General features: G+C 33.8%; 1 protein-coding gene across 4 annotated transcripts in view; it reads left to right on the forward strand.

Moving 5' to 3' along the window:
- SNX13 (sorting nexin 13) overlaps positions 1-17682 on the forward strand; it is a 130527-nt gene that overhangs the window by 96488 nt on the left and 16357 nt on the right. For all 4 annotated transcript variants that reach the window (XR_005526769.1, XM_039223473.1, XM_039223474.1 and 1 more), the window contains 3 exons: positions 2290-2327; positions 7418-7487; positions 12024-12163. Coding sequence is in view for 3 of the 4 variants with exons in the window: in XM_039223473.1 (XP_039079404.1) it covers positions 2290-2327; positions 7418-7487; positions 12024-12163 (248 nt within the window). In the remaining variant the exon portion in view is untranslated. The remainder of the gene's footprint in view (positions 1-2289; positions 2328-7417; positions 7488-12023; positions 12164-17682) is intronic.

A 17682-nucleotide genomic window follows, 5' to 3' on the forward strand; every position in this document is an offset into this window, starting at 1 on the left:
TAGGAGGGTGCCCGTTTGTCCACATCCTTGCCAGCATCTAGAGTCCTCTGATTTGCTCATTTTAGCCTCTCTGACTGGCGTGAGGTGGTATCTCAGTGTGGTTTTGATTTGTATTTCCCTGATGAGGTGGGATGCTGAGCATCGTTTCATGTGTCTGTTGGCCATCTGGATGTCCTCTTTGGAGAAGTGTCTGTTCATATCTTCTACCCATTTCCTTACTGGATTGTTTGTTTCTCGAGTGTGGAGTTTGTTGAATTCCTTATAGATTTTGGAACAGACAACCTCCTTGACCTCAACTGCAGCAATTTCTTACTCTACACATCCCCAAAGGCAAGGGAATCAAGAGCAAAAATGAACTATTGGGACCTCATCAAGATTAAAAGCTTCTGCACGGCAAAGGAAACAATCAATAAAACTAATAGGCAACCGATGGAATGGGGAAAGATAGTTGCAAATGACATATCAGATAAAGGGCTAGTATCCAAATCTATAAGGAACTCACCAAACTCCACACCCGAGAAACATAACACATTGTTTTAAAAAGTATAGGGTTTGTTCTCTTTAATTATGCTATTGTCCGAGTCCTGCACAATACAAGCTGAAAGAAGCTACAAGTGTTGCTTGTTCCAACTTTGAATTTTTTCAGATGAGGCTATTACCACTATGGTATAATGAAGAAAGCAGACTTTGAGAATCAGAATATTTAGATTTTACTTCAGTTCTGCTGCTTAGTACCTGTGTGATGTTGGCCAAACACTTGATTTCCTTAAGCCTCATTTTTCTTAGTTGTAAATCTGGGATAAAATTTTTGTCATAATAGTATCTTCAGAGTCATTATCACATCATTTGCCAGATGTAAAGGAAATTATGTATATGGAAGTTATTTATAAACTAAAACACAAATACCAGTTTTTAACAGTAGGATATAAGCAGTTATTTTAAAAAGAATGGGAGAGGCAGCCCTTACAGCACAAGTTTCCATATTGTGCGACCCTATGGCCATTTTACTAGTGGTCCACTTCATAAGTACTTATTAAACTAATTAATATGTAAGGCTTGATAAACTCCAAACTTTAAATTTGTCCAAATAAGCAGTGAATTTGATGCATAATTAAGGAATTTTTTTTAAAGAATACATCTGTGGGAGGTAACCTCAAGTTTAGTATATCTGTATTTACTGTCGCTTGAAAAATCTTTTACAGAGCTGTTATAATTTGCAAGTAGCAGTGCTATTTCCAGAAACACTATTATAAAGGTTTTTGTTTATTTTAATTCCATCTACTTTAGAAATTTTTTAGTATTGTGAAGTGGATTTGCTCTATGACCCAGAATGAAAGAATATATATTGAATCATAATCAGCTAATTGTATCACCTTCTAAATAATATATAATTTAAAATGGTGATAGTAGCAATGTATTCTGTGGGAGTAGTTTTTGATCCTATAGTAAGAACTCTTCAAAGTCTTATAAATTGACTTGTAGCTTTTATTCATAATCTCTTAAGTGCTAGAAACCATATCTTACCTTAAATCTGTATATGAATATTGCTACCGTATATTAATTTGTGTTTCTAACAGAGGTGCATCTTAATGATAACTTCGTGTGTTCAGATATAGAACAAAACACTGAGGGAAAAGACATTAATTTTAATAATGTATCATTGACTTAGCTCTCTAACATTACTGTTTAAAAAGAATTTTTAGTTGCTCTTTAATTAAATGGCATTGCATGTAGAGTTTTATATATTTTGTTTTATTAGTTATATATTGATTTAAGAATCTAGGGTTGCAGTGTTTTTGAGCCAAATCTACTAAGAAGAAGTGGAAATAATAGCTGTATTAACTAACCTACTTATTCCTCACAGGAAAGAAAAATTTTATTTGTAATGCTTCTTAATCCACTAAGAATTAACAAAATACTTGAGTCATTTCTTAATGGACTTCACTCTGCAGTGTTTTCCTCATATTTACACTGTATCAGACAACTTCATATGATACTCTGAGAATAAAATATTTAATCTTATTTTCCTGTACATGAACGTCTGTTTTTGGTGTATGTTTTAGATGGGGCCACTCAGGTACATAAATATTTTCACTGAAATATCTGGCTTGGAAAACCATGAGGCTTAAGGGAACAGGTGTTTGGGAGAACTGTACCACAGTTTTCTTTGCTCTTTCGTTAATAAGTCTTTGCTTCGGTGACTTTCGTTCTTAGTGTTTTAACCTTAGATTAAACAGCTCTTTCCAAAATGTTTTTAATGTATACTAAGTTGAATTTCCCCTTCCACAGAATCTTTTAATGGGTCTCCTACAGGAAGCATAAATTTGGTAAGTACTCTTAGGGGTGCTTTAATTATTAAAGTGGCTTGAAAATATAAAAAGTAAGCCATAACATACAGAAATAAATGAGATATTAAAAGCACAGACCATCCTTTAATATTATAGGAAGTTACTTGCTTTAAAAGAATTGTTAAATTTACATAAGAAAGCCTCTGAAATTTATTTTCACTTGTAAGAGTTGGCTTAAGTTACACCTGCATAATTTGATAAAAAATTGATTTCATATCTTGAATCCCAAATTTAATATTTTGAAGTGACTTTGACTAGTGGTATTTTGAATACTAAACTTGTGATATATAAATGTGTACATTGAAATTTGCTCTTTGTTTTTGTATGTAAAAATGAAATACAAAATTAGTTAGGATTTCTCAAAAATTCCAGATATTTCTTATAGTGTACACTGTAACAAATGCAGGTTTTTGTAAAAAAAAAATTAAGCCTTATAGTAAATCGAGCAACTTTATCTTATGATTACAAGTTTAAGAATGGTATATTTTTAACATAAAAGCTCTCTTTGGCATTTTATACATTCATAGTGAAGTGTGAAATAATGAACATTTCAGTTCTTTTATACATCCATCCTTGTCATGAAGAACTTATTTCATAAAATGCCCCTAGGAAGAAATATTATCTTCTATGAAAGTTTCAGTGCTGAGTTTGTGGAGGATGGGAGTTAGGGAGAGATTGTTTCCTTTGTTTTTCATTCTAGTTACACTACTTTTCCTTCTTGTAATAGCTAAATGGCCTAGAGGTCCATTATCTTATGTTGTCTTCTCTAGTACTACATTTATATAAAAAATAACCATGTTGAGTGTTTTATTACTCTATAAATTATAACCTTTAACAAAACACCAAAGTGGTCAGCCATAGTGTTACATCAAAGATGCTGTAACATTTAAAATATTGTCCAAAGTCCTTTGTTATCACTACCATTTGTTTGTTGTGTTGCATAGCCTTATAACAAAAAAGAATAATAAAAAAAGTTCCTAAATGTGATGAAACTTTTGCTTCATTTGAAATTTCAGGTATTCATGTTTGTAGTGCTTATACAAATACGTGAACGCTAGTAACACTTTTCCTTTATTCCATATCTGGAATAAATGCTTTTTCAAATAAGAATGGTTTACATTTGTTTTTTAATTTTTTTATAGTTTATTTATTTTTAAGAGGGAGACAAACAGAGCGCTAGCAGGAGAGGGTCAGAGAGAGGAGGAAACCAAGAATCTGAAGCAGGCTCCAGACTCTAAGCTGTCAGCACAGAGCTTGATGTGTGGCTTGAACTCATGAACTGTGAGATCCTGACCTGAGCTGGAGTCGGAGGCTTAACCGACTGAGCCACCCAGGTGCCCTGATAAGAACAATTTCTTTTTTTTTTTTTTTTTTTAACAATTTCTTTATCATATAGTGATCTAAACCAAAACAGTCTTTTGATTGGCAAAGGTCACACTTGAGGTCGGTGACTTGCAGTATTTTGTTATTCACATAATTTTATTAAATTCAAGCTTTTAAGTAGCTGGAGTCTTTTAAATTCTTTTTAAATATGTAGACAATTTTTTAAATTATTTTTTTTAGAGAGTGTGTGTGAGTGGGGGAGAGGGAGAAGGAAAGCGGGGGGGTGGGGGTGGGGGGAGAGAGAGAGAGAGAGAATATCTTAATCAGGCTCCATGTTCAGCAGGGAGCCCAACCCATGACCCTGAGCCAAAATGAAGAGTCAAAAAGAGGCTCAATGGACTGCGCCACCCAGGCATCCCAATATATAGACAAATTTTAATGGATAGTTTCATTTTAAAAATAGTTCTGTGTTTGTAAAATAGGCCATAGTAGTTTCTTCCCACATAGTAAGCAAAGAATATATTTATTTATAATGATTTACTCATTTTTCTATCGAGATTGGCACATAAATTATAAACATTTCTAGCAGTGCCATCATAGTTGTGTGGGTTATCATAGTAAATCTGAATTTTCAGTTTGCTTTTTTTGTTTGTTTAAAAATTTTTTTCTTAATGCTTTATTTATTTTTAAGACAGAGCATGAGCTGGGGAGGGGCAGAGAGAGAGGGGGAAACACAGAATCCAAAGCAGGCTCCAGGCTTTGAGCTGTCAGCACAGAGTCCGTTGTGGAGCTCAAACTCACAAACTGTGAGATTATGACCTGAGCCAAAGTTCGACACTCAACCAGCTGAACCACCCAGGAAACCCTGAATTTTCAGTTTTTGACTTAGCATAGTAGTTCTAAAAATCTTCTTTTTTGTTGTTTTGTTTTGTTTTGTTTCCAAGAGTCAAGAATCTTAACCCAAGGATTACTATACAAACTGTATTTGAGAGCAGTATTAGTGCACTTGTTTTTGAAATCATAGTTTTCTTTTACTAAATAATACTTATAGTTCTAAATCAGAATGTGGTAGTTAATATTATTTCACCACTTGTAATTTTATATAGTATACTTGATATTTACATTTGCATTTTACCTGTGACTAGTGTTTAAGAGATGTTTCATTAGATTATTTCATCATATTTAATGAAAATAATATTTGTTAATTGTATGTTTTAAGTGTACTAGAAAGACATTTATATATAGTTTTCTAACAACTTCTGGGTTGTGTCATGTAAGATGCTAACATGTTTAAAGTAATAAGTAAGTAGCATTTAGCTGTTGAAATCTTACCTACAATGGAAGGTTAATCATAATAATAATGACAGTAATAACAACAATAATACTTTTTGAAAAACAAATGTTTTATATTCTCTGTGATTGTAATTGAAGATCATAGTAGATAACAATCTGAATTTTGTAGAATATTCTATTTTCTCTGTAGCTTCTTCCATATAAAAGTAATATTAAAACAAGGTTGTATTTCTCTCACGATATTTTACTATAAGTCGTATGACCACTTAAATAAGTGCAGTCTTCTTCTTTTCAAATCATTATAATTCACTTTGTAAAATGACAAAGTTGCAGAGCAAGTATTACACCATTAGGTCATTGGGAAAACTGAGGTACAAGAAAGATCAGTTGATTTGTCTAAAGTCTTTCAAGGTATCACTGGTGAAGCCTGGACTAGACCCAGTTTAATTTAATGATTCGCCTCTTGACTTGACCAGGGAAATAACTCTGGGTTATCTGTATGGAATTATCAGATTTTGCTTCTCTTAATCAATCTTCAGTAGATCAACTTTTGGCTTCTCCTTAGAATGAAATTGCCTTAATGTAAATGGCTTTGTGTCATATGTATGGCTGCATTTAAGTCATTTAAATGACTCTTCCGTAGTATTGGTAATATCTTATTAAGACTTCAGAGTTCATTCAGATCCTGTGTTTTTTTTTTTTTTTAAAGTGTAAGATATGTCTGGGGCACCTGGGTGGCTCAGTCGGTTTTAAGCGGCCGACTTCAGCTCAGGTCAAGATCCTCACGGTTTGTAGGTTCGAGTCCTGCATTGGCCTCTGTGCTGACAGCTCGGAGCCTGGAGCTTGCTTCAGATTCTGCGTCTGCTCTCTCTGCCCTTCCCCTGCTCACTCTCTGTCTCTCAAAAATAAAATAACAACAAAAAAAATTTAAAGTGTAAGATATGCCTGAACCATATAATGTCTGTGTGTCAAGAAGTCCCCAAGACCATTTTGATGTTCAGTGATTACTAAGAGGACTCACAGGCCTCAGCATAGTCATACTTATAGATAGGATTTATTATAGACAAAGGATATAAAGCAAAATCAGCAAAGGGAAAAGGCTCATGGGACAGGGTCCAGAGGAAACCAGGTACAAGTTTCCAAGAATCCTCTCCCATGGAAGTCACATGGAACATACTTAATTCCCCCAGCAATGAATGTGACAACATATGTGAATGTAGCTACCATGAAAACTCATCTGAGACTGAGTGACCAGGGGTTTCATTGGAGGCAGGTCACATAGGCAAACTGGTTAGTACATTCTAAATTTCCAGACTCCCAAAAGGAAAGTGGGTGTTCAGCATAAACCACATTGTTTATACAAACCGGTTAGGTACAGTGAACTACTTTTAGCAGGGGATCCTTCCCTAAATCTAAATTCCCAGATGTCATCCAAGAGCCAGGCTTGTAAGCATTGCTTTCTGAGGAGAGCAATTTCACGTTAATTCTTTTTTGTTGCTGTTATTTTTCTCCAGCTTTATTGAGATTTAATTGACATTGAACATTATATAAGTTCAACATACTGATTTGATATTACAAAATGGTTACCACCGTAGGGTTAGCTAACTGTTCTGTCACATCACATGGTTACCATTTTTATATTAAGAACATGTAAGATTTATCCTCAGTAATTTCAAGCATATAATATGGTATTATTATTATTAGAAATATAGTTGGCTCAAGTTAACTCTTTTCTGCACAGTCTATCAAGATGTGATTATGTTCCCTTCTAGTTATGTGTGGGTGTATGTACCTGAGGCAAAAAAATTTAAATTTAAACCCAAAGGCCATAGTTAAAAAAGATTCATTTTGAGTTACTCAGTAATGATTTTTGTTTGTGGGATTATTGTTCAAGATTATTTAAAATCTGTCTTAGATTCTGGATTCACGTCATATAGATCATAATAATAGGTGACATTTTTGTGTTAGGCAGTCTTACTAAATGTTTTACATGTCTTCTTATTTAATCCTTGTATAACCGATGTGTAGGTACTGTTATTCTCATTTTAGATAAGCAATCAAATTATTTCTAAATTAATAAAAGCTAAATAATAGGGAGTTGGCTCTAGTACATTTAAAAAATTTTGAAATTTTAAGAATATGTCTACTGATTTTTTCCATTTTTTCTTGCCATGTATTGAATATAATTGAGAAGTAGCAAGTATATATAGATACACAATGAAGGAAGAAATAATCTGATGTACTAAGTTGATTTCTGAATTATTTTGTTTTATAGTTTTTTAATCGTGGATTTTCTCTCCCCTGTTGGTATAAATAAGATTATTGTTGGGGGAGGGATACAAATAATATAAAGTTTACATGGCACAAAGATGAGTAAGGCATTTGTGATATAAAATGTTTTAACATTTTTTTCCTATAAAATTAAAAACATTTTTTTATCATTTTTTTCCAAGTCTTTAGATGACCTTTCAAATGTATCTTCTGATGACTCAGTACAACTTCATGCTTACATTTCAGACACTGGTAAGAGACTTTGTGGTATGATTATTACTTAAAAATTATTGATTATTATTACACCTGGATTATTTTCCACTTATTTTTACAAACCATTTTCTGTTGTGTAGTCAAATTTTTAAGTTACATCTTTCTCTTCAGTGAGCTTTTCATTAACTTCTACAATGTTTATTATGTATATGGTTTGATACATACTTTGTATCATGTTTGATGATACCTTATATGTATGTTATAATATACTTCTATATCTTCTTTCTCTAAGGTTGTTACTTTTAACACTTGGAAAAGCTTAAATTCTAAGCAGTTTGTCATAGCTAATAAACTCTTGAAACCCAATCTTTTCCTTTTCTTGTTTGCATGTAGCTGATAATTGTTGCATAATTCTTATGAAATCACTTGGGGTGGATTATATACTTTAATCTTTTTCATAATGCAGAGTCAGACTAGATAACTGAGTTAATGAAACTTTGGTATAGGAGCTTACAGAAGTTTAAGAAATGCTCAGATGAGGTGAGAAACTTCTAAAATTTTGTGACTCAGTCAGCATATATCCAAAATGGTTAGTGAGCTGAGAAAAAAATCAATGTCCATCATTGCCACTGGGTTATTAGATAATGCCGATGAGTAGTAGATAATGGTGGTTTACTTATCCAGCCTCTCACTATTCCTAGATTATAGGAGCATGTCTGTCGGATTATATTTGAAATGTTACTGTATTGAGGTATCTCAGTTCAATTTCATGCTTACATTTTAGGTACTAAAAAGAGATCTTAAAGTAACCATTGCAGTTTTAAGATAATTTGCTTTTTTTTTTTTTTTTAAGATCTGTTTTCTTTTGCTTCCCATTGGAGCTAGAGTCTCATTTTACACTGTGTTACCTGCCATATTAGTGAAAATAAGTTATTTATAATTGCTGTCTAAGTTGTTCTTTTATCCTTTACAGTTAGTTGGTGCATACTTTACCTGCTCTTAAAGGTCATTAGATGACACCTTTGTCAGTAAAACCAGAGGTTTTGTTGCTTTTCTTTCTAGCTTTTGTTATAGTTGTTTCACTGTTGTTTACTTTTCCTTCCTGAAATTTTAAAATTCTTTTTAAAAATCTCTCTTCTCTCTCTTGGTTTGTCTTCCAAATGTGAAAGTCTTTGTTAAACTGCAGGTATTTAGTATTTGTTCTTTTATTTCTTTCTTGAAGACCTTAAATTTTATGTCTCAAGGAAGACACTCGTGTTCGTATTTCTTATGTAGATCTTCCTTTTTTCTGGATGTTCTGATTTTTAGCTGCTTTGTCCATTTATTCAACAAGTGTTTATTAGCTTCTTAAAATGTTTGAAAGCACTAAAAGCATTTTTAATAAATTGTTTTCTCTCAGACAGACTTAAGTATGAATACTAAAGAGGCAACATAATATAGTTGTGAAGAGCATAGCTTTTTCCCCATTTGCATGGGTTCAAGTCCCAACTCTGCTACCTAATAGCTGGGTAAACTTGGCAAGTTCCTTGACTTCTCTGTACTTCAGTTGCTTATCCATAAAATGGATCAATAATATTTTAACTCACAGAGCTGCTATGAGACTAATTGATTACATTAGTAATTACATGAGTAGATATTATATATTAGCCTTTGTTCAATAAATATTTTACCAGTTAGACTTCAGAGTGTCTGAGTCTAGATTTTATGTTTTTTACATCTTTATTACAGGAAGTAGAACATAGATTTTAGTGAGGTGCTTCTCAAGGAATGATCCGTGGACTAGTGCATACTGTTTCTCTTTGTGAAATCTTACTTTAAAAACTACTAGCTAAATTAAGCAGTGTACTTAGTGATGAGAGGTTGATTGACGTTCTGGTCCTAGTCCCTTATCTCATTATGGATTAGTGACAAACAGTTTGTACATCACCTGCTGTGAGTAACATTGTCCTAATGAAAGCAAAACCTACTTCCAGTATAATACCTCGCCATCATCTCATAATACATATTTGCAGCCTCATTATCTTTTTTAAATTAAATTACCTTTTTGTCTTCTGCACAACCTATTCTTCCTCTTGTGCATGCACCCTAGTCATGAGCTCCTATGCAAGTAAGTTTGTGAGAAACCTGGTTACTGTTTTCTCAAATGCTTTCTTAACATTCTTCCCTTAGTTTCTTTTCTGTTTCTTCCTATTCTTCTTGCTCTTGTTAACTCCTAATTGTTTATGATTTGTTGCCTAATTGGCTTTTGCTTTCTATTTTTTTCACAAAACCTCTCTTGAACACTGCAGATAAAATTATTCCCTTGTCCTGCCAACTAATTTGAGTGGTGCTGGTTCTCTAACAGGATGAGAAAGATTTGTGCAGTTTGTTCTGCACAGGTCTCTGAGAGAAGGATGTTTGGAAGAAGTGAACAGTGAATAATAAATAATATTACATAGAGTTAAAGCCTCAGAGAGTGAAGTGACCAGAGTCTATCCCTAAGCTTACATTTTGACAAATCAGAAAATTAATATTAGATTAAAATGGAGTAAAGGACAATTTTGAGTAGAAAGTTCCAATCTTAGAAAAATGTTGATGAAAGCTTAAAAGAGGTTTCTGTCCAAACTGCACTTGCCAGTATAGGTTTTTAGCTTTTATGCTATTAAAATAATTTAATAGATGCTATGCAAACCCTTCTTTGCCTCATTTTATACAAAATACAAGAAATTCAGTCAGCTCTAAAGCTTAGCCACTATTTCCTCCCACAATTATGGATTAATGTAATCTATTATTAGAATAGCAATTTATACTTGTGGGCAGTGTGGTAATCTAAAGTGCTATAGGAAATCCTGCCTTCCACATGTGGAAATGCTGAAAATAGTAAAATAAAAATAGCTAAAGGGAGAAATGTACAGGTGCCATAGGCTGTGATGAAAAATAAATTCAGGAAAGTGAAGTGGAGTTGAAGCCAGGGAGCCCACAGGAGCATAAACATTGATATCTTGATTTTAATTTTTTTAATGTTTTTTTTTTGATGTTTTTTATCTTTGAGAGAGAGAGTATGAGCAGGGGAGGGTCAGAGAGAGAGGGAGACAGAATCCACAAAGCAGGCTCCAGACTCTGAGCTGTCAGCACAAAGCCTAACGTGGGGTTTGAACCCATGAACCATGAGATCATAACCTGAGCTGAAGTCAGACGCTTAACTGACTGAGCCACCCAGGTGCCCCTTAATTTTTTAATTAATCTTTTTTTTTTTTTTTTTAATTTTAGGGACTGAATAGGGGAGAAGGGCAAAGGAAGGGAGAGAGAGAGAGAGAAAGAGAGTCTTAAGCAGGCTCTGCAGTTAACATGGAGCCTGACCTGAGCTGAAACTGAACCACCCAGGCTCCCTTGCTATTTTGATTTTAACAGCATTTTCATGCCTCTCAAACTTAGAAGTGGCAGGATGAGCTAAGGCCATAGTAAGCTGGAACCTAGTCCTTCACATTAAGCCCAGAGTAACGAAGAACGGTTTAATATGAACAATGAACTAGAAGAAGCCTAGTGTCAAGGGAAAAAAACAGAATGTCATGATGATGTCTGGAAATGATATCTGTGGCCCATAAGAAATTGAAAGCCTGTCTTGATTCCCAACATGGGTGTGTCCAGATATAGCCATCCTCAAGTGATTGTGTACCAACCTAGCCAGGGAGGATGTTAAAAATATTCATAGAGATAAAAGCTAAGGCAAGCATTCAACACTATGAAAAAAATAATTAATTAATTAATTAAATGATAGAAAAAAATACTGTGAATGAAATTGAGGTCAGTGGATGGATTAAGAAATAGACCAGATGTAGATGAGTAGAGATTCAGTAAACTTATAGAGACCTGAAGAAATGATCTAGAATAGAGTCCAACACTAGAAGAAGGTAGGAAAATGGAAAATAGGAAAGAAAATTAGAGAAAATGATTCAAAGCAGATCTCTTTACTTAATTTTAATACAAAATGGGAACAGGCTTTGATTTGAGAGTTTACCTCATGTGAATGGTATGTAGGAAAATGTCTTTTTTTTTTTAAATCTACAGGATGAACTACATTTGTAAATTTTTGAAAATTGTAAAGAGACTTGCCAAAAGTACATAAATTGTAGTCCTTGGCTTTTGCTTTCTGTTTGGTAAGAGAGATATTAATTGAAATACAACTGAATAGTGAAGGCTAGTTATCAAAGGTTATTATTTTGTTTCTGTTACTTTTCTATTAAATATGTGCAGAGTAATGCTGTATTATGAGGTGGTAGTGTGGTATCATAACTAAGAATAGGTACAAGCTCTTGAGGACGTGAGTCGAAGTGGATATTACTGTGTGGTTGGTAGTGTCATCATAAGCTTACAATGTACTTGTCATAAAATCTTGTGGATGTGAGTGCAGAGGATGGGAATCTTTTTTATCCTTTGGTGACATCCTTTTGTCTCAGTCTGTCATTTCAAATTCTTCTTCATTTTATGTTTTGTTCGTTTTTGTTCTTCATCTTCCTCCTCTGTGTGTGTTTTGCTCCTCTCCATTTTGTTTGAAATGACTAGTATATGCTGACTATGACCCATATGCTGTGGCAGGCGTGTGTAATGATCATGGCAAGACGTACGCATTATATGCTATCACTGTCCACCGGCGCAGTCTGAACAGCGAGGAGATGTGGAAAACCTATCGTCGTTACAGTGACTTTCATGACTTCCACATGAGGATCACTGAACAGGTAATCCTCCACTGAACAAACGTTTTCAAGTTTGTGTGGTTTATGTTGTTTCCTGATTTGATGTTTGAATCTAAATGGCTCTGAGGATGCTAAGATAATGAGCAAAGCCAAAGAAAGTAAGAATTTCTGACTATTTCTGTATAGTCAGCACAATGTTAGAATGATTATGAGTATTTAATCAATAAACCAATCTTTAGCCAGTTATAACTATTGTAGACTAGTGACAAAATATCACTGATCTACTTTGAAAAATTAAAATTAAAATGAATGTATATTTCTGATTGTGTGTGTGTTATGCTTTCCAAGAGGTATTTGGGTTCAGTTTAAAACATGGAGTAGGATCACTGTAGGGCTTTTTTTTTTTGGGGGGGGGGGAAGCAATAGACTCCAGAGCTATAGTTATTTTAAATGGCATTCTTATCCAGTATCCAACAATGTAACAGTCAAATCCTTGATCTATCAAGTTGTTTTAAGAACCACAACGTAAGTTTAACATTAACCAATTAATGTTTTAATTCTTACTAAATACATCCTTCTTGTTTTAAAGAAGTATATGGACTCTTAATGGTAACATGTAAACAAATTATTTCTGTTTTACTTTTTATTAAATACTGTTTTTCTTTAACTTAAAAAATAGATTATCACCACGTAAATTGTAATATGTGATCTATGGAATTTAACTTTTGACCATCTATGATTTTATTCAAAGTTTTTCACTGTACAGCTGGTATTAAGCCAGTAAAAATACTGATAATTATTGGTGACATTTGAATGGACAGAAGCTTTGAAATGACACCGTATTATTTGAGTAATCGAAAATATCTTTTTTTTCAGTTAAGATAGTGGAAAAAAGATGTCCGGTACCATGATCATTTCATTAAAATACTCTGAATAAAATGAGATAAACGGTTAAAAGCTTGAAAGTGATTAAAAACAGATGAGTGTTGACTCCAGAAGACCATATGAAAAAGACTGTTGAATTATATTCATAAGAAAATCAGTAACTTTGGACATGTCTGTACTTCTATTTTTGTTGTTGAATAGATAAACATGTTTCTTGATTTGCTTCTTCAGTTTAGATTGAATTTTTGCAGAGGTGAAAGGATTTTCTGTCCCACATTGATGAAATAATTGCTTTTATTTTTTAAATATTACCTGCTTTATATTCTAAAATCCCACAGCTTATCTTTCTTCCCATCCTCACACATCAACCAAACCTGGCAAATTTTAAAATGATTTGAATTGCTAAGAAGTAGTTTTATTTACTTGGAAATTAATGGAAATTTGGAATAATGTGAAATTTTCTTTGAATGGTGTTAACCTTTTACTATTAAGAGGAATAATCATTGCCTAATTTAAATATTCTAGGCAGGGACTGTAAATATCATGTTTATGTTTACATATTGACAAATATAAGTGAAGAACATACTTTAAAAAACACTTTGTTAATAGGACAGTCCATACAGAAATCTCCTTTTTCAATACAGTGCCAAAAATTAAATGAAATTAATAAAGCTAATTCATTTTCATTATTTTTTTATTACTTTTTTTTTTACATTTATTTATTTTTGAGAGACCAAGCACAAGCAAGGGAGAGGCAGAGAGAAAAGACAACACAGAATCTGAAGCAGGCTCCAGGCTTTGAGCTGTCAGCAAGAGCCTGATGCCCAGCTCAAATCCACAAACTATGAGATCATAACCTGAGCTGAAGTTGGCTAATGACTGAGCCACCCAGGTGCCCCAAGAGAATTCATTTTTAAAAGGGCTCAATGCAGGCAAAGTGCCTGTGTTTTGACTTTGTGTTTCTTATCACGTCACAGTAGTGTGTGATTACTTATTTAGATTGCTCACAGAGCTTAATAATTTAAAAATAAAGCTTGTAGGTAAAAATGTAGCTTTAAGGAAAATGCTAAGCATTTTTAAATAAGACCCAGGCTCTTTGCCTTTTGCTCTGCCTTATCTGTATTTTTAAACTTAAATCTCCCATAAAATAGCAGAAGAGAAATGTAGTGACCAGTAGTAATTCATCAGTTGGTAACAGTACAGCCTGTTGGCACAAATAAATTTTAACTCCATAGAGCTCTTAAAGTGTTAACGTTATTTTAAAACGGGTTTTGTTTATTTAACTTTGTGATGTAAGCTTTTCTAGTCTAAATATACAAACTATCATTTTCTTTAAAGATGTTTTTAGCCTCATTTGATGTTTATGGATAAAGATTTATAAAATTGAAAGAAAATAATTAACATTAAATATAACATTATTTTAGAAATGGCCTAACGTACATACACATTTATTTATTCAGCAATTATGTATTGAGTTTTTTCTCTCTCCCTGGTACTGTTCTCAGTGCTTGGAATACAACAGTGAACAAGACAGACCAAGTCTTTGCCTCTCGGAACTTACATGCTAGTAGACACTGTGCATTTCTATTATATTGAGTGAATTGTATATTAAATTTTTTTATGTTTTTATTTATTTCTGAGAGAGAGAGAGACAGCGTGAGCAGGGGAGGGTCAGAGAGAGAGGGAGATACAGAATCAGAAGCAGGCTCCAGGCTCTGACCTAGCTGTCCACACAGAGCTCGACATGGGGCTCAAACCCACCAACCGTGAGATCATGATCTGACACGAAGTCGGACGCTTAAACTGACTGAGCCACCCAGGTGCCCCAGAGTGAATTGTATATTAGCACAGATAAAATACTAATGATTTAAAAAAATTAAGTATGTATTAAGGAGAGTAAAAGTATTTATGTGCTTGTATATAAACATTGTGAATTCTTGTAACAAAATTTCAGGTGTGCCTTTTGAATTTTCCAATAGCATACTAGGAATCTGTGGGGCACCCGGGTGGCTGAGTCACTTAGGTGTCTGACTTCAGCTCAGGTCATGATCTCACAGTTTGTGAGTTCAAGTCCCACGTTGGGCTCTGTGCTGAGAGCTCAGAGCCTGGAGCCTGCTTCGGATTCTGTGTCTTTCTCTCTCTGCTCTCCCCCACTCATGCTCTGTTTCTCTCTGTCTCTCAAAAATAAATATTAAAAAAATTTTTTTTAATTCAGTATATACTTTTCTATATACTGACATATTCAGTATAGAAAGATAAAATCTGGAGCACCTGAGTGGCTCAGTTGGTTTAAGCGTCCAACTTCAGCTCAAGTCATGATCTCACAGTTTGTGAGTTTGAGCCCTGTGTCGGGCTCTGTGCTGACGGCTCAGAGCCTGGAGCCTGCTTCAGATTCTGTGTCTCCCTCTCTGCCTCTCCCCCTCCTGTACTCTGTCACTCAAAAATAAATATTAAAAAAAAAATACTTCAAAATACTTCAATACTGCAAAAATGAGTTTTTGCAGAGGGAATTATATTACCTTTCAGGGAATGGGCTTCCTTTAACTTCTAATTTTAAAATAATCTTTAAAATAGCAGTCTTATAATAAGTTTAATTAGAGTATAAAATTTCCCCATTTTTGTGTTTTTATAATAACAATATTTGAGAAAACTATCAGTCATATATACTTCTGTTCCAGACAGTTTGAAAAGGAGTTTGATAATCAGGCTTTAAGAAAATAACTATTTTTGTGGTATTTAATTTGTTTCTTTTTATTAACAACATTATTAATAATTTAATGTTTCTGAAATTTTTTTTATTCTTTTAATGTTTATTTATTTTTGAGAGAGACACTGAGTGTGAGTAGGGGATGGGCAGAGAGAGGGGGAGACAAAGAATCTGAAGCAGGCTCCAAGCTCTGCGATGTCAGCACAGAGCTTGGACGCGGGGCTTGAACTCACAAGTTGTGAGATCATGACCTGAGCTAAAGTCCGGTGCTTAACCAACTGAGCCACCCAGGTGCCCCGTAAGGTATGATTTTCTAAAAAAAAAAAGTTCATGAAATCAGAAGCTGTCCACTGTATGGACATTTGATATTCAATAAGGACCTCTTCTAATACTATTGTGAACAACCAAATTTATGAATATCACAGCATAACATTTTCCCTGTAAATTGCATCTTTCATTTTTTGTTTTGTGTTTTGTTTGTTTGTTTGTTTGCCTTTACTGAGGCAAAAGAATTGCCTTTACCTTTCATGTGTATCATACAATGAATTTATTCACATTATAGCTCCAGGCAACCATCTGATTTGCAATTCCATTTAAAAATTTATCAGAATGGGGCACCTGGGTGACTCAGTTGATTGAGGTTAAGCATGTGACTTTAGCTCTGGTCATGGGTTCGAGCCCCACATTTTACTGCTGTCAGCATGTCAGTGCAGAGCCCACTTTGGATTCTCTATCCCCCTCTGCCCCTCCTCCACTTGCACTCTCCCAAAAATAAATAAATAGTAAAAAAAATAAAAAAAAATTTATCTGAATTACTCAGTTTGGAGATGAAAATCATCCCGCATCTTTTCATTTCCTCTTTAATCGCTGCACCAAGAATGAATTTTCTTTATAGAGCCATTATTGTTGATGTTTTTAAACAAAGAATGGTTTATAGAAAGTTTGTTTCACTTAAGGACATGTATCACATGGGAAAAACACTAAGACTGCTTGAAATTCAGTTACTAGGGTGTTGGCCAGGCATAGTCACTAGCTAAACGATTTTGCTCTTACACTATATTAGCAGCTGGTATAGTTAAATTCTGTGCTTTAGCAGGGCACAGTAGAGTACTGTATATGTGGTTCTTTGAAGGTGCACCCAAAAGTTAAGTCTATAAATGGTAGACTTGGAGTATGTATACTTTGTGGCCTTACAAAAATAAGATGCATACTAAAGGCTCTTAAGGTTTTTCTTAATACTCTGTGAGTTTATTTTTCATGTGTTTGCTGGGGAAGAAGTGTCACTGTTACGCTATAGTTGTTTATATAGAGCTGTAATATAATTGTAACCTGTATTTTGAAATTGCCTTTTCTGTTTTTAATAGCTATTACAATGATTAACTGATTTGAAGTCATCGATATTAAAAAAGATTTCTTTGTTAGATTTCTTCAAAAGCCAGGAAATCATGGATCTTTGATTATTAAAAATATATTTGCTAATACTTTATTCACAAGTCAAAGTGTTGTTAAGGAAAATACTTTTAAAACCTTTCTGTATTGAGGGGCGCCTGGATGGCTCATTTGGTTAAGTGTCCCACTTTGGCTCAGGTCAGATCTCACGGTTTGTGGGTTCGAGCACTGCATCAGGCTCTGTGCTGACAGCTCAGAGCCTGGAGCCTTTTCGGATTCTGTGTCTCCCTCTCTCTGTCCCTCCCCCACTCATGCTCTGTCTTTCTCTGTCTCAAAAATAAATAAACTATGAAAATAAAATAAAATAAAACCTTTCGGTATTGATAATTTTGAACAAAATCAGAGTACTAAAATTAAATCCTGTGTGGACATCATCCATCTTTATTAGTTATCCATGTTTGTCATTCTTAATTGAAAATACTCCTTTATAAATAAAAAGCATTAGTACTATGTTTTGGACATATTTTCTGATTTTTGCTTAATATAATATACCACACAATAGTCTGTTAAAGATGCTTTT

Source organism: Hyaena hyaena, unplaced genomic scaffold (genome assembly GCF_003009895.1).
Source record: "Hyaena hyaena isolate Hyena2069 unplaced genomic scaffold, ASM300989v1 scaffold_1360, whole genome shotgun sequence".
Classification (NCBI taxonomy): Eukaryota; Metazoa; Chordata; class Mammalia; order Carnivora; family Hyaenidae; genus Hyaena; species Hyaena hyaena.